The sequence below is a fragment of the Ipomoea nil genome, unplaced genomic scaffold (genome assembly GCF_001879475.1).
Source record: "Ipomoea nil cultivar Tokyo-kokei standard unplaced genomic scaffold, Asagao_1.1 scaffold1564, whole genome shotgun sequence".
In the NCBI taxonomy this organism is placed as follows: Eukaryota; Viridiplantae; Streptophyta; class Magnoliopsida; order Solanales; family Convolvulaceae; genus Ipomoea; species Ipomoea nil.
The window spans coordinates 1,329,081-1,345,618 of record NW_017617992.1 but is presented as its reverse complement, the minus strand read 5'-3'; the positions used below and the strand labels follow the sequence as shown (position 1 = coordinate 1,345,618).

The following is a 16,538-nucleotide window of genomic DNA, read 5'->3' as shown; positions in this document are numbered from 1 at the left end:
GACAGTCAAATTGTAGTGCAGGCTAGAATAGTTAGAGGTATGAAAAAAAAATCGAACTTCTTTCACTTAAACCACAAGCAGTTGATAAGAAACTGACATCATTATTGGATTACTAGGTTTCACATTTTCAATGATGAGTTAGGTGTCTGGCTAAGCATACTGAATTAGGCAACTTCAACAACTTATAAACAAAGTTCACAATATGGATAAGGTATAAATGATTCTAAGATTCATACATGATACTTAGCAAGCTATAGAAGGTGTCAAATGACTAAATTTATCAGTTTCAGAATCCAAAAGTTCAACAAGAACAATGGGGGAGATTGGAGAATGTACATGTGGTTATGAAATTGGATCCGAAATGGTGATTAAACATCATCTGCATCGCTTCCTGCGACGCGCGCTTCATGGTTGATCCAGTAGTTGTTTCCATCCGGACCGGAAATCTTAAACCTGTTCATTAAAGTTAATAAAGAAATCTAATTAATGAATTTACATGTGTTTGGTTTCCTTGTTTCTTTATTTTCATGTGGTTGGCTAGGTTGGAGTGGGGTGTGCTTTAGTGGAACCATCATAGGCCTCTACAAGGTTCGGTGGTTTAGCCTAGGGGTGTACAAGCTACTAGTCAGCTACTTGGACTCAATTTGATTATGTTCAAATTCTATTCGGTTACTGTTGAGTCGAGCTCAAACTCGATTAGTTCGAGTAATGATTCGAGTTGAATTCGAGCATCCTACTACAGTACTACTTGACTCAATTTTTAAATTTTTTATATAATTTATAATTTTATATATAATATAAATATAATATTACAAATTTATATTTATATCTATATATTATACAAAGGCTATAATCTTAATGTAATATTTAGTTATATTATGATATTTGGTTGTAAAATACTCATTATTATAATTTTTTTTTTTAAAAAAAAAAAAAAAAAAAAAAAAACTCTATCCTATTCAAGTAGAGCTCGAATAGCTCAGAAAATTAGAGCTTAGTCAAACTCAAGCTTCAATTTTTTAAATCAGGCCGAGCTTCAAGCTTTTGACTATTCAGGCTCGGCTAAACTCAATACCACCCCCACTTTAGCCTAGATTTGCATCCTATCTTTCCTGCCCCAATCCGGCGTACCAAAAGATATATATATATATATATATATATATATATATATATATATATCAACTAACCTCTCAAGGACTGATCTCCCTTCTTTGTACTTCTGATCCTTCTCATAAGCAGTTTCCTGAAATTATTGATCAGATGAGTAATTCGCATTATAGACATAAGAGAGCAATTTGGGACTAAGAGAGAGAGAGAGAGAGAGAGAGAGAGATTTTTCCGGGTCTGAACTCACATATTTCCAGCCAACGATTGACCCACAACGGACACAGAAAATGTCTGCAACAGTGTGCAAGCCAGTCGTCATCATTCTATCTTCGTTCTTCCCAGATGTAACATTCACTCTGCCAATTCAAATTTCAGATCAAAAGAATATATAGCCAAAAAGCATGCTGTCTTTCAAAATCTCCCTGACCCCAAAGATACAGATTGTAATCAAACCGATGGCTAGAAGTGTGACATATCAGTTAACCAAAGTAATGCAACTCTCAAATCACGACCAATTTGAAAAGATATTCTGGAATCTGGAGTCCAGAACAATGGTCAATTTGCATTTCATTCATGGTTCTCAATTAGTTGTGCAGTTAAAGTTCCTTTAAGTCATGTGCCAGTGCACCGAGCAAATGAAATCAAGGAAATGATGTTCTAAATCTCACTGCTTTCAACTATACCGGTTGGAGAGTACGAAGACAGTAAGTTATCTAAATGATTTTGCTTCCGGGATCTCAATTACATGCCATGCCATTTTAAAATTAAAGCTAATGTTACATTAAAGCATTCACTGCGACTAGCAGATTGAGTGTGCAGAATCAAGGAGACTTACACCTTATTGAAGAGGTAAGCCTTCCCATGTCTGCACTGAAAAGCCTGAAGGAAAGAACAGAAACAGAAAATGAAATCCAACGGAGACCCCTAAATGCAGTGCTTACACACTAAAAATAGAATTATAGAAAATATGCAACTAGCCAAAATAAACACTTGAAAATATCTATGAAGTCAGGGGCTTTTGTACCCATGTCTAAGATTAAACTAAAACGTTGAAGGATATGAATGGATGTTACGATAGGCAAGTGGAGAGAAACTCTAGCATATTAAGTTTAACAAAACAGGAATCCAAAAAGAAGTACATCATTCCCGTTTACTAATCCGAAAATGAGGTTATAAGTACACAAGTGCCCATCAAATTCAAGAAATGGGGAAAATCTTGTTCGATGTTATCCTATCACATAAACAGGCACGCATATTCCCCTTTTACCCAACCTGTTTTGGCACAATGCTAAACCTCTCAGATATATTCTTATCCTAGACTAGATAATCGAGTAATTGATCAAACAGTTCTGGCAAGCATAACACAGATTTACTCTCCTGAAATTGATTGATCAAAATTAGTGTATACATAAAGTAGCTAAGCAAAAACGAATCATAGTCCAAGCTAATCCAAACTCAACCAGTACACTTAAAATGAATCCTAAACTCTATTTTCTCCCACCAACTAAGCAACTTATAAACAAAATTTAAAAATGATAGTCCAAGCTAATCCAAACTCAATCAGTACACACAAAACAACTTAAAATGAATCATAAACTCTATTTTCTCCCACCACTAAAGCAACTGAAAAACAAAATTTAAAAAAATGAAAAATCAACCACCGATCAAGCATGAATGACACTAAATTGTTCCGATTTAAAACCTCAGACAGCAAATTGAACAGGAATCGTGAGAAAACAAGTTGTGAAAGATTGAAATCTCTGATGGAGGATTAAGGAGGAGATAAATCTAACCTTGGAGAGTATATCCTCAGAAACAGCAAGATGAGTTCCACAGTGCTTGCAGCTATAGACTTTGCCCTCGAGATTCACCACAAACAGCCTCCCCATCTCCTTCTGTCTCTCTTGAACAGCAAAAAGGGCCGGAGAAATGCGAAATTGGAGAAAAATCAGTGAAGAAAAAGAAGACTTACGAATCACACATGTAGGCTTTTGGTGAGTTTGATTGATCGTCAGTGCATTGAAGGCGCAGAAGCGGACGAGAGAAAAGTCCAAATCGGAAAAGAAGAAGAAGAAAAGTGGCAATGAAATTGGGATGAAGATTGAAGAGGGAGCAGTAGAGTTACCTTTCAAGTACCGCAACCGTTCGCCTCAGAACCAAAGACTACTCTCTTAACGCACAAATGCCACAATACAATACACCCATTTTTCTTGTGAGGTGGACCCCACTATTCCGTCAACTTACACCAAAAAATACTCCGTAAAAATTAAAGAGTACAAAAAAAAAAAAAGTACAATTAAACCTTCAAACTTGTCATAATGAATCAAATAAGTTCTGATTATCGATAAGGATAACAAATAGATTATCAGTAAAATTATAATTTATAACCGCTCACTTGCTGCTAAATCCTCCCAATTTAAAAACAAATTGACCGTCGGTCACCTTATTCTTCAATAGCGCCGAGGGCTGGAATTTTTGACAAAATCCTAATGACCAGTTATTCAAAGTAAATAACCGAGAGTTGTTATACCATGAATCTGGGCTCACCTTGTAAGGTGGTACAAAACGACGTATAAATTATGTATTTCTAGTATTGTAATTGTGAACTTCTAGAATATAAATCGTGTTTTTAAGTCAAAACACATAACAACTGTATAAGGGAATTTGTTAATACAATATATAGTCATCGAATTCTAATCTGTTAATATTGTGTGACTGCTGTATGTGAAAGGAACTTGTGAATACAAAACAAGTTAATCAATTACATATATATTACCATTCTGTGTTCGAAGTATACAAATTATGAATTTTTAAAAGGTAAATTGTGAACATTTGGACCCGGATCTACCTTGCAACGTGGCACCAAATCCACATAAAAATTTGCAAATAGCCCGCTATTGGGTTTATATACACCAAAATGACAAGTTCGAGTTTTAATTATACATTTTAAAGTTTATAGACTTAATTGCTCTTTTGTGTAAAGTTCAATGACCTATTTGACTATTTTTTTCAAACTTTATTACATGTTTGTTTCACAAGGAAATATTTTGTTGAAAGAAATTAATGTTTTTATCTTGTTTAGTTGGTGAAAAGAATTATTTAAATGAAAAATATAAAATCCTTAAATTGTAGAAAAATAAATTCTTTACTCTCTTTTGATATTTTATTTTCCACAATCTTTTGGGGCAAGGTTATAATATGAATTCCTATATTACCCTGGTGTTTGAATTTTTATACTTACTAGTAATTCACCCGCGCGATGCACGGAAAAAAAATTATGCTATTATAAATATAAATAAAAAATAGAAAAACTAAAATATTTTAAATTATTTAATATAATATATTTTTGAGCTTCCATTGGTCAAGTATTTATTATTTTTATAAAATATTTTAACTTAAAAGTCAATTAGACCCCTAAACATTTTAAAGGTGCAATTACACCTATCAACAATTCATTTAGGTGCAATGAAGCCCAAAAATAAATTAATGACCTTCTATCATAGGTCATTAGGGTTCAGGCCACCTTTCGGCAAAAAAAAATGATCGGCGAAATTTCCGACAAAAAAAAAAAGTGAAAAAAAAAATGACCGGCGACTGACGAACGGTCGCCGACGGTCACTTTTTTGCCAGAAATTTCGCCGGTCACTTTTTTTTTTTTTTTTGCCGAAAATTTCGCCGGAAGGTGGCCTGAACCTTAATGACCTGTGATAGCAGGTCATTAACTTGTTTTTGGACTTCATTACACCTAAATGAATTGTTGATGGGTGTAATTGCACCATTAAAAAATTTAGGGGCCTAATTGACTTTTAAGTTAAAGTTCAAGGGCCTATTTGGCCCTTTTCCCTTTTTTTAATAAAATTTTAATTCAATTCCTTATCAATTATGTACACGAATCAAACGGGCCGGGTCATTACATACATGAAATTTTTACTCCATAAATTTTATTTTTATTATCATTGGTGCTTGACTATTGTTTTTAGTCACTTTTGATCTCTGATCTCCATCTATTAATCTAGTGAAAATTGGTCAAATTCATACATTTTAAAATAATTAAAGGATATTTTTTGTCAATTTAGAACCGTACGTAAACAAATTTCTAGTTGAAAAACGTAAAAAAATTATTATTTTACCTCCTGGCTAGAGATTTAGAAAAAAAAAAAAATTTATTAGTACAAACCCAAGAACATATGACTCCCTATTTGAAAAAATCATAGTTATGTCACTTGACTACAAGGTATTTTTTTACCTATGACCTTTAATTATTCTTAGATACTAATGTTTTGACAAATTTTGATGAATTTCTGATGATCATATTAAGTAGTTGGAAAAAGCAAAAGTGAAAAAATATTATACTAATACACAAACAAAAAATGAAGTGGAAAAGTGGAAACTTTTTTAAAAATAATAAAGTTAATCCTTATAGTAAAAATTTTGTCTAGGCGCCGCATTGTAATTTATGGATTATCAAATAATAAACCTAGACAATTGACTAACTATAATGTAGTATGAATCAGAAATCAACATTTATTACTAATATATCCATGACAAATGAATTATTAAGTACGTAAGTTTTACTCAATTAAATTCTAAAAGAATAATTAAATAAACTCTCAAACTATTTAGAAACGCAATTAAACTTGTATCATATTAAAACTAATCCTCATTTACATTGAGAGTGCTGATCATATTAATTTTTTCATATGAGGGGTTTGAACTCCCAACCTCTCTAAAGACATAAGAGTAAACTACCTAGAGATCTTCATCCCCATCAATAGATATCAATAGATATAGACATATGGTACTACAAGACAAAGAGAAGGATCTACATGAATACCTTCGTCCTCATTTATGGTTGCTATGGTAGCCATTTGGCTGGCCATGGCAATATTTTTTTTTAATTATTATTAAATCATATACATGCCAAAAAATAAAAAAATAAAAAGCTAAATACACACATCAATATATATATATATATATATATATATATATATATATATATATATATATATATATGCTTCGGATCCCATGAGGTCACTTAGATGTGTGAGATAATGGGGCCTTATCTCATCCATTAAATCATAACATATCAAAGGGTGAGATTGAAAGAGATTTATTTTTCATCTATGGTAGTAGTCTATGCATAAGGGTGTATAAGTAATTGTAATATTAGAACTATATATGGTTAGGAATAGATTGGAATATATTCCATGCTAAGGATAAACTAATTATGGTGTTGAATAATATATTTACGATTATAAATTATTGTTGATAGAGTGTGAGTTGTATTTAAACATTTGTACTCAACAATAGTGTTTTGCAGTGGGATATCTCCTCAACAATGAAGGTGCAACCGAAAGAGGTTTGAGCAACCTTAATAGAAGTGTGTTATGGGTTATGTTCTGTCTGTGCAGCCATTTAGTTAAGTCGGTGCGTTGAGTTAAGAACCCAACGCACAAGCCCAAAAACTAAACCGAACAAACGTCAGACCTACTAGAATCCAGTGTAAATTTTAAACCAAAAAAAAAAAAAAAACACGCCTTGTAAACCCCAATCGCACAGACCATAACAACAAAAAACACCAAATAAATATATAAAATAACAACACACCAACAATTAATAGATCATAATATGTTACAATTAAAATACACATACCGAAATTGCTTTACGTAAAAAAAACAAAAACCAAGCTATAAAAATATGGTAAAAGTTTGCCTCAATTCTAGTTGACAGTCCAAATAAGAGATATTTGGCCTGAAAACTTGTCAACCTATTTGTGACCCAACGCACAAGCCGAACATATAAAATGCACACAGAAAAACTTCATAACACAACGCAAACTTCTGTTCATTAATTTTTAAATTGAATAACGGAATCAACATGCAACAAAAACCACAACCATACCGCTGATTGATCATACCCGTCATAACAAAGAATTTAAGCCAAACGCACACACGGGAAAACAAATTGCACACACAGCATAACAAAGAATTGAAGCCAAATGCACACACGGGAAAACAAATTGCACACACCCGATACAATACCATAATTAAGTAGTGCACAAGCCCATAAAATCTGCTAATTAATTATTACACCCTAATTAAGACACTACCAAAAAGACAACAACACCCCCACATGCAAATAAATCACACGCACAAGGCATTATATTCAGCCAAATCAAATCCATCCAAAAACCCAAATAAACGCACCAGATCAAGCCTCACCACCTCGCCTGACAAAGGTAACCTCACCGGATCCAATATATATATATATATATATATATATATATATATATATATATATATATATATATATATAGACATGTTAACCATTAACTCAATGCTAATAACCTACTATACTTGGTAATTTTTAATGAAAAATAGTAATTACACTTTTTCAAGATCAAATGTTTTTATTTTATTTTATTTTTTATAATTAGGGATTTAATTAAATGGTTTGTTGAGCTCTTTCTCATAACATGTTTGAAAGATGGTTCATTTTCCACCATTCTAAGGTTAAATTGATTGGTACCCAACTTGCTCGGGTATATATGGAGGTAATTTACTTCTTCTTTTTTGAAGGGGGCTGACAAGGTGATGAGAACTGATGAGAACTGACAATGGAAATACCCGGAATCTGTATCTCACGCAGTAATGACATAATCCATAGAACTTCAGCACAAACATCTGCAAGAGCTTTGTATTCAGCCTCAGTGGATGACCTAGCAACAGTTCTCTGCTTCTTGCAAACCCAGGATATAAGATTACTCTCCAAGAAAACAGCAAAACCACTCGTGGATTTTCGATCCTCAGGACAACCAGCCCAATTAGAATCAGAGAAGGCATGAATGTCTCTAGATGAGCATCGTCGTATGCGCAAACCATGATCAACTGTTCCCTTAACATACCTGAGTACCTGTTTGAGCTGCTCCCAGTGTGACATGGTGGGAGCATGCATATGTTGGCATAACTGATTAACTGCAAAGGATAGGTCAGGTCGTGTGACAGTGAGATATTGCAGTGTTCCAGCTAGACTCCTATACTGTGTGGGATCATCATATAGATCTGAATTGAAGGGGACAGTTTTCGAGATAGAGATAGGTGTAGAAAGGGGTTTGCATTTAGACATTCCAGTCCGTTTTAAAATATCATTCATATACCTTTGTTGAGATAAAATAATCCCATTGTCACTCTTAATTGTTTCAATACCCAGAAAGAAATTTGGTTCACCAAGATCTCTGATTTTGAATGTAGCAGACAGTTTGGACAAGAGCTGAGACATAATACCCTGATCACTTCCCATTACAAGAATGTCATCCACGTACACCAATAGATAAACCAAAGCAGAGTCCTTTAGAGTAATAGAACAGAGAGACATCTGTCTTGGATGCTTGAAAGCCAACTGATAGCAAGAACGTATGTAGTCGATTAAACCAGGCTCTGGGAGCTTGTTTTAACCCATACAAAGATCTTTTTAACAAACAAACATGATTCGGGAAGTTAGCATCAATATAACCAAGGGGTTGCTTCATATAAACTGTTTCAGCCAGATTACCATTCAGAAAAGCATTATGAACATCTAGTTGTTTGATAGACCACCCAGATGATAAAGCTAGAGATAGAAGGAGTCTTACAGTCGTAGGCTTTACCACTGGACTAAATGTGTCAAAAAGTCCTGGCCTGGAACCTGATTAAAACCTTTCGCAACCAGTCTAGCTTTATGCCTTTTAATAGCACCATCAGCATTTCTCTTCGTACGAAACACCCATTTACAGCCAATAATATTCATACCTGCAGTGGGTGGAACTAGAGACCATGTGTGGTTATGCAGGAGAGCATTGAATTCTTGGTCCATGGCTTCACGCCACTCAGGATATTTGACAGCTTGAGAGTGACATGTGGGTTCCGTGGGATGCACCTGAGCTGCTAGAGCAAAAAGAGGAGCATCTACGTTGCTGCGAGTGGTCATAGAGCGAGTACGGACATTGGGCCTGGTGGACCGCCCACGTGGACGGCCTCGCTGGTGAGCAACGGGCTCCACCGGATCACCCGACGAGGCAGCCTGTCCGGGATCCACGACTGGTTCGAATAAAGCTGGTAGCGGCGGTTCTGGCGGCTCATCATTGGACACGGCAGGAATAGGTGTGCTATGACTGAGAACAGATTCCGCCCAAGGTCCAAGAAACGGAGTAGATAGATCCTGCAAAAAAAAAGTATTAGTAACAAAGGGGAAAACTTCTTCATCAAATCTGACATGCCTGCATGTGTAAATCTTATTAGTATGTAAGTCCATGAATCTGTACCCCCTAAAGGACTCAGGATAACGTAGGAAGACACATGGAGAAGACCTGTATGACATCTTATGACGATTATATGGTCGAAGATGAGGGTAGCATAAACACCCAAAGACACGAAGAAAAAGATAGGAAGGAGGAGATTTATGTAACAGGAGATGAGGACTGAAGTTATTTAATACAGAAGATGGCATTCTGTTAATTAAATATACAGCAGTCTCAAAGGCAAAATCCCAAAATTTCAAAGGAACAGAGGCATGAGCTAGAAGAGCCAGACCAGTTTCAACAATGTGACGATGTTTTCGTTCAACACGACCATTCTGTTTCATGTGTATAAGCACAAGATTGTCTATGTTGAATTCCTAATTGAACAAACGAAGAATGCAACTTTTTGTACTCAGCACCTAAATCAGACTGAATGGCCTTTATTTTACAATTAAAGGACCGTTCAACAAGAGTACGAAATTTATCAAAGATGACATAAAGATCAGACTTTAATTTCATAGGGAAGAACCATGTATAACGGGAATAGTCATCCACAAAGATCACAAAATAACGGAAGCCAGAAGTAGATAAAGTGGGCGCAGGACCCCAAATGTCTGTGTAAATAAGATCTAGGACTTGAGAACTAGAGGAAGCAACACGAGGGAGGGGAAAACGGGCAGATTTGCCTAATTGACACGCATTGCATAAAGAATTATGACAACGAATATTATCACGAGACCCACTAACCAAACAAGAACGAAGTATATGGCTAAGAACACGGTTATGAGGATGACCCAGACGATTGTGCCAAGTGGAAGCCGAGGCACGAGCGGAAAGAAACGTTGACGGAGACGAACTAGGTAATGAAAGTGTGTATAGTCCCCCCGAACTATTGCCCCGAAGAAGTATTTCCTTGGTATTGATATCCTTCACAACAAAAAAGGAGGGGTGAAACTCAAAAAAGACATTATTATCGGATGCAAACATCTGAACAGATAATAAAGAATTAGACAAACGTGGAACGTGAAGTATATCAGACAATGTAAATGATCTAGAAGGGGTATTAAAAGAGGCATGGCCAACATGACTAATAGATAACCCATACCGTCACCGACACGTAAAGTGTCATTACCAGTGTACTTCTCCGATGTAGAAAGGGCAGCGATGTTTGGAGTTACATGATTTGTGGCTCTAGTTGTAACACCCCAAAATTTTGAAACTTTTAAAACTTATATAATAAAGGTAAATTCTCATTAAATCCCAAAACAGAGCATTACTAATCACTAGAGTGCGGGGTGCTATACCACATCTGAGCTGGAGAACTCAGATGCACAGGCTAAACTAACTAAGTATCCTCAATACATCATCATGACACGCATGCCGAAAGGAAAAACTATCTATCTAATCCAAGATCTTCTAGCGTGCTTCGGAAGCTAATCATTTGTGCCTGAAAGCCAAATATATCTGTTCAGCGAATGATGCTGGTAACCCACTCCAACGCGTTGAAATACAGTATAGGTAAATATATATATAGATATACGAAAACCATTTTGAAGCAGGAAGATATATACTTAGGAGACTCTAGCTTTAAAACCATGAATATACTCGACAGATAGGGATAAGCACATTAAACGATGATAATCAGTTATATAGAGGTAATATCATAAAGAACATGTATTTAAGGTCACAGTTCACTTTCAAATCATTCACATCATCATTCAATCATCATCTTTGTCACACAAGCACACTTTGGTGGCGCCACGGGACCAATCGCATGCCCCGAACATGAGGGTTAGCGCATATAGCTCTAACACGGCCCCGCAGCACCCTACCTCATACCGCAGCATGAAGGGGTTGATCGCAACCAACCGTATAGACCGTCGATAGTTTCAACGGCGGATCACAGCCATACACACCGCTGACGCGCTCAGTCGGTGGACTGTGATCCTCTTTTGGGGACTACGACCCTACACACCGCTTGACGAGCTCAGTCGGTGGGTCGTAACCTATCAAAGCCCTACACACTGCCTGAGGGACTCATTCGGTGGGCAATGATCTTCGGTGGACTATGGCCTTCCTCGGGCTAGTGGCCCTACACACCGCCTGGCGCGTCCAGTCAGTGGACCATGGCACACGAGGCCCATGTGGACCGCAGCCCAAGAAGTGAATCACTGACCGCAGCTAGGAGAATGAACCGCAGCTCATGAGTAACCAGTTTGACCGCAGCCAACTTCTGAACCGCAGCTCAGGAATAACCAATTTGATCGCAACTAAATTGGGATATCATGCTCACATAACACATAATAACACATAATAGCATATTGGGAAGGGGGAAAGCGTATAAATAAACTTATGTGTGATAATCCACATACTAAGAATAGTCCTAAGGGGTTCATGCATCTTCCTCCTAGGCCAACGGGTTACCGATTCAACGAGCATGCAATACATAAGACTCTTTTATCCTACGAATGGTACCCGAAACATCAAACTAGACTCATGCACGACAAACGGAGTCCGTTGGGACACCATGGGGGTTGGGGAACATCAAACGGGGAAGCAAAAGACCCAAGGTGGGCAATGACCAGTGGGTAGCCGGTGGGTGGAGGGCCACCCGCCGGCGACAAACTTCCGGGCAGCGGGTGCCCGGCGGGCAGTCGCCTGCCCGCCGGCGGCGTCTCTTTGGGCAGCGGGTAGGTGGCGGGTCCCCCTACCCCCCCTATTCCCACTGACTCTTTATCAAAATAAACGTCTCGGGATCCTTTGTGGAACCCGAAACCATGCTCAGACACTTTTAAACGCAAATAACGACACCACGTAGGCAATTAACGGATCAAAAGCAACAATCACGTAGAAAACAACCTATCATGACTTCTAAACATAATCGACACTCGAACATGTGAATTCCCACCCAAATATACCAAGAAAATCCCAATACGAAATTCATGATTCAACCTAGGGCTCTAATCATATTTAAATCAACAAGATCATAGTTCATCTTTAAAATCAAGAAACATCAAGACTTATCAAGAATATCACATAATCATCAAGATCCTCTTATCTTCATCAAGATTATAAAGATCACACATAAAATCATCTCATCAATCATCAAGATCACATCACAATTATCATATCAAGACACAAGCATATAGAGGAAGCCAAAGAAGATGATTATAGCAAAGAAAATAGGTTTTGTTGAGACATGGGTTACCTCTTAGCCTTAATTAAATTGCTTGGCTATGAAGGGTCTTTCTTTAAGATTTCTTCTTTCTTGATTTCTCCTATGAGAATTCTTGAAAATTCTTGTGTGGTGAAAGTTATTGTGGTGTGGGTTCTAGGTGCCTCTTATGCCCCTATTTATATATCTAAGAGTTCTAATTAGGGTCTAAATGGTATGGGCTTGCCAATTCTATTCTTTATAGGACTAAGGGGTTGGTTTTAGGGATAAGGGTCCATGGACTATGGTGGACCCCTTTTTAACTAATTAATGGATTTTAATTCCCGTTTTAGGGTAAGTAATTAATTAATTAGTTTGGTTTAGGGGTCGTAACACGGGGTGTTACACCAGTGTCCGGAACCCAAGTATGAGAATTTGACGAGGTTTTAGCAACTAAACCATTCTGAAACACCAAATTAGCCTGAGAACCCGGAGCCCCTGAATATCGTCGAAAACAGTTGACTCCCGTGTGACCGAAACTTTTACAAATTTGACACGGATCATTATAGCGCCAAAAACAATTGGCTCCCGTGTGACCAAAACGTTTACAAATTTGACATGGATCATCATAGCGCCAAAAACAATTGACTCCCGTGTGATCAAAACGTTTACAAATTTGACACGAATCATCATAGCACAAAAAACAATTGACTCCTGTGTGGCCGAAACCTTTACAGATTTGACACAGATCATCGAAGCCACATTGCTGACCTCCACGGTAATTAAGGTAGCAACCGCAGCGCTGCATCTTCTTGATTTTATGAATCACAAAACCCTAGCTAACTGATACCAGATGAGAACTGATTGTATTATATTTTCTGAACTTGATTACAATGAGATCAGATGATGTGAATATATACAATAGAGAGTCACAGTGTGATAAAGATAAGAAGTGGAGAGTCACAATGTGACAAGGATAAGAAGTTCTAAACAGACTCAGATACATAGAGTCCTAATAAAGGTAAACCTTGTTCTTGTGTAATAGCTTCTTCTAAATCACATCGAAGTGGTAAATCATACTATATATGAAGACCAATGCACATAAGAGAGGTAATCACACTAAGGGTGTGTTTGGAAACTCGGAGTAAATCATTTTTCGGACTTTCTGTGTTTGGGAGAGGGTGAAAAATTGAAGTCAACGGAAAATGATTTCCCGACAAAAGGAAAATAGCTTGGTTTTTTTGTAAAATGACTTTCTATTTTTTTAAGGGGAGTCATTTTCCGGATCCAACTACTTCTTCTTCCTGGCTTCTTCCGATAATGTTTCCTCGGCTTTCTTTCAAGAATGTTTCCTCGGCTTTCTTCCGCCATCCTCTACATACTTTCTACCTTGACTAGTTTCTGACGAAACTAGATTGGTTTCCACTGGAAACTAGTACAAACCAGTACTCTATTTTTTTTTTTTTAATATTTTGTTTGTTATTTGGGGAAAATAAATAGCTAGGCAAAACATAGTTGTTGTCAAAATCTTTTTTAGTTAACAACAATTAAAATTTTAATTATACAATTTTGCTTAGCTTATTTTTCAGAAAATGAACCAAACACACAAAGACAGTTTTTTGGAATGCAACCAAACACGAGAAATGAAAATATTTTCTGAAAAATAACTCCTTTTCCATAAGTCATTTTCCTGGCTTTCAAACATACCCTAAAAATACCTTACGCAATTAGCTTAACCGAGAGGGTGTCGATGACTTGGCTAGTATCAAGTACGAGAATCACGCTTCATCCACTCGATGATCCATTCTCAGGCAAAGGTGATTTACATTGATTTGTATTAAAGTGGTTTAAAGTGGTATCCAATATACACGAATGTGCATGTTGATGCATCTCTTCTGCCTGGTTCAACAGCATTTGGTTCTGTTATCATCCCTCACAAGGGGGATTTTATTGCAGCTATATCGGGACCACTAAGACCGGTCAATAACACACATCTTGTCGAAGCTCTTACAATTAAAGAAGCATTATCTTGGTTATTGGAGAAGTAGTGGCAGAAAATTAGTATTCAATCGACTGCCAATAAGTTTGTCACCTCTTCAACGACTTTTCTCGATATCTATCTTATACCGGACTACCGGTACTGTTATTAGAGATAGTCATTACCTCTTATCTAATTTTCGGACTTGTGCCGTTAGATATGTTAGTAGATCAGTGAATGTGCTAGCTCATACCGTAGCACGAGTTGCTCATTCAACCACTGGTTTATGTAGCTGGGAGGACATTCCCCGCAGTGTATTCATTCTTTAATCAATTGCGTTTGATTTCTTCTATCTATATATATATATATATATATATATATATATATATATATATATATATATACACACACACGAATGTGCAATTGTGCATTAGTTGGGTCTGGTACCACATTCAGTCTGTGTGGATTACCAAACAACATTAAGCCAAAATAAACTTTGTTAGCGAATAAAAAGATAACAACTAAACTAAAAATAGTGTCACATTCTTTGGGATTTTGCCCCAAAGTATTACCAACAAATGTTTCGATGTTATAGTCAAATACAATCGATTTATTTTAGTTATAATGTCATAAATTTAAATTATAACTCATCAATCGTTATATATATACATTGATGATTAATTTCACTCAAAATATTGTGTCAAATTAAATGACTACTTATATTTTATTTTCATGCTAATTTTTCAACATTTATTGCCAAGACTTTGTTAGGATAACATGCACCAAATTGATGATTAATCCCCTCAAAACATTGTGTCAAAATAACTACTTATAAGTCATTTTCATGCTAAGTTTTCAACATTTATTGCCAAGACTTTGTTAGGAAAGCATGCACCCTATAATCCTATATGTTTGTTGTTTACTTAAATGAATTGAAGTGACAGATTCAAAGGAATTAAGAATATTGTGATGAACTAGTAGTAGTAATAGTAGTAACTTAAATGAATTGAAGTGACAGATTCAAAGGAATTAAGAATATTGTGATGAACTAGTAGTAGTAATAGTAGTAATAGTAGTAGTAGTAGTAATAATAATAATAATAATAATAATAATAATAATAATAATAATAATAATAATAATAATAATAATAATAATAATAGTAATAATAATAATAGTAATAATAATAATAGTAATAATAATAATAGTAATAATAATAATAGTAATAATAATAATAGTAATAATAGTAATAGTAAGAATAATAATAATAATAATAATAATAATAATAATAATAATAATAATAATAATAATAATAACAACAATAATAAAAATAATAATAATAACAACAATAACAATAATAATAAAAATAATAATAATAATAATAATAATAATATTATTATTATTATTATTATTATTATTATTACTAGTAATTCACCCACGCGATGCACGGGAAAAAATTATGTTATTATAAATATAAATAAAAAATTAAAAAACTAAAATATTTTAAATTTTTTAATATAATAATATTTTTGAGCTTCCATCGGTCAAGTATTTATTGTTTTTATAGAATACAAAGTTACAATTAAAATTAAAATTAAAATTTTGTATGGTTAATATAATCTCTAATTATGTTCATATTCAAATAAACTTATAAAAAGACTAGGACTATGTGGTCTAATGGTACCCGGGTTGGACTTCTTTTTGGAAGGTTGTAAGTTCGAGCCTCTGTGGAGGCGTTATTAGTTCTTTGTGTTTCAGTAGGTTGAAAAAGTATATGAACAGATACTACAATGTAATAGAGCTAGTAGCATTAAAAAAAAAATAATAATAAACTTATAAAGAGAATTTACATAATTACATTGATTTATTCTTAATTGTATTGCATCTATATTATAATTTTCACAATACCAATAATAACTAAGATAATTACATTTGGAAAGCAAATTTCAAATTTTGTATGAGTAAATTTAAAATCTAATTGAACACATTTTTTATATGATTATATATATAGCTATTTTATTTTTCAA

General features: G+C 35.1%; 1 protein-coding gene across 2 annotated transcripts; it reads right to left on the bottom strand.

Annotated features, from left to right (window-relative positions):
• Positions 1 to 160: 160 nt before the first annotated feature.
• On the bottom strand, positions 161 to 3,322 carry LOC109189848 (protein yippee-like). Of its 2 annotated transcripts, XM_019340473.1 has the most exons (6): positions 3,233 to 3,322; positions 2,901 to 3,010; positions 1,943 to 1,986; positions 1,355 to 1,463; positions 1,188 to 1,243; positions 161 to 453 (listed from the first exon to the last, which is right to left on the bottom strand). In XM_019340473.1, the coding sequence occupies exons 2-6, from the start codon at positions 2,994 to 2,996 to the stop codon at positions 369 to 371; spliced, it is 390 nt and encodes a 129-aa protein (XP_019196018.1). In that variant the 5' UTR covers positions 2,997 to 3,010; positions 3,233 to 3,322; the 3' UTR covers positions 161 to 368. The 2 variants fall into 2 exon arrangements, with proteins under 2 accessions (XP_019196018.1, XP_019196017.1); XM_019340472.1 differs by having other exon boundaries at positions 2,901 to 3,253.
• Between the last annotated feature and the right edge of the window lie 13,216 nt (positions 3,323 to 16,538).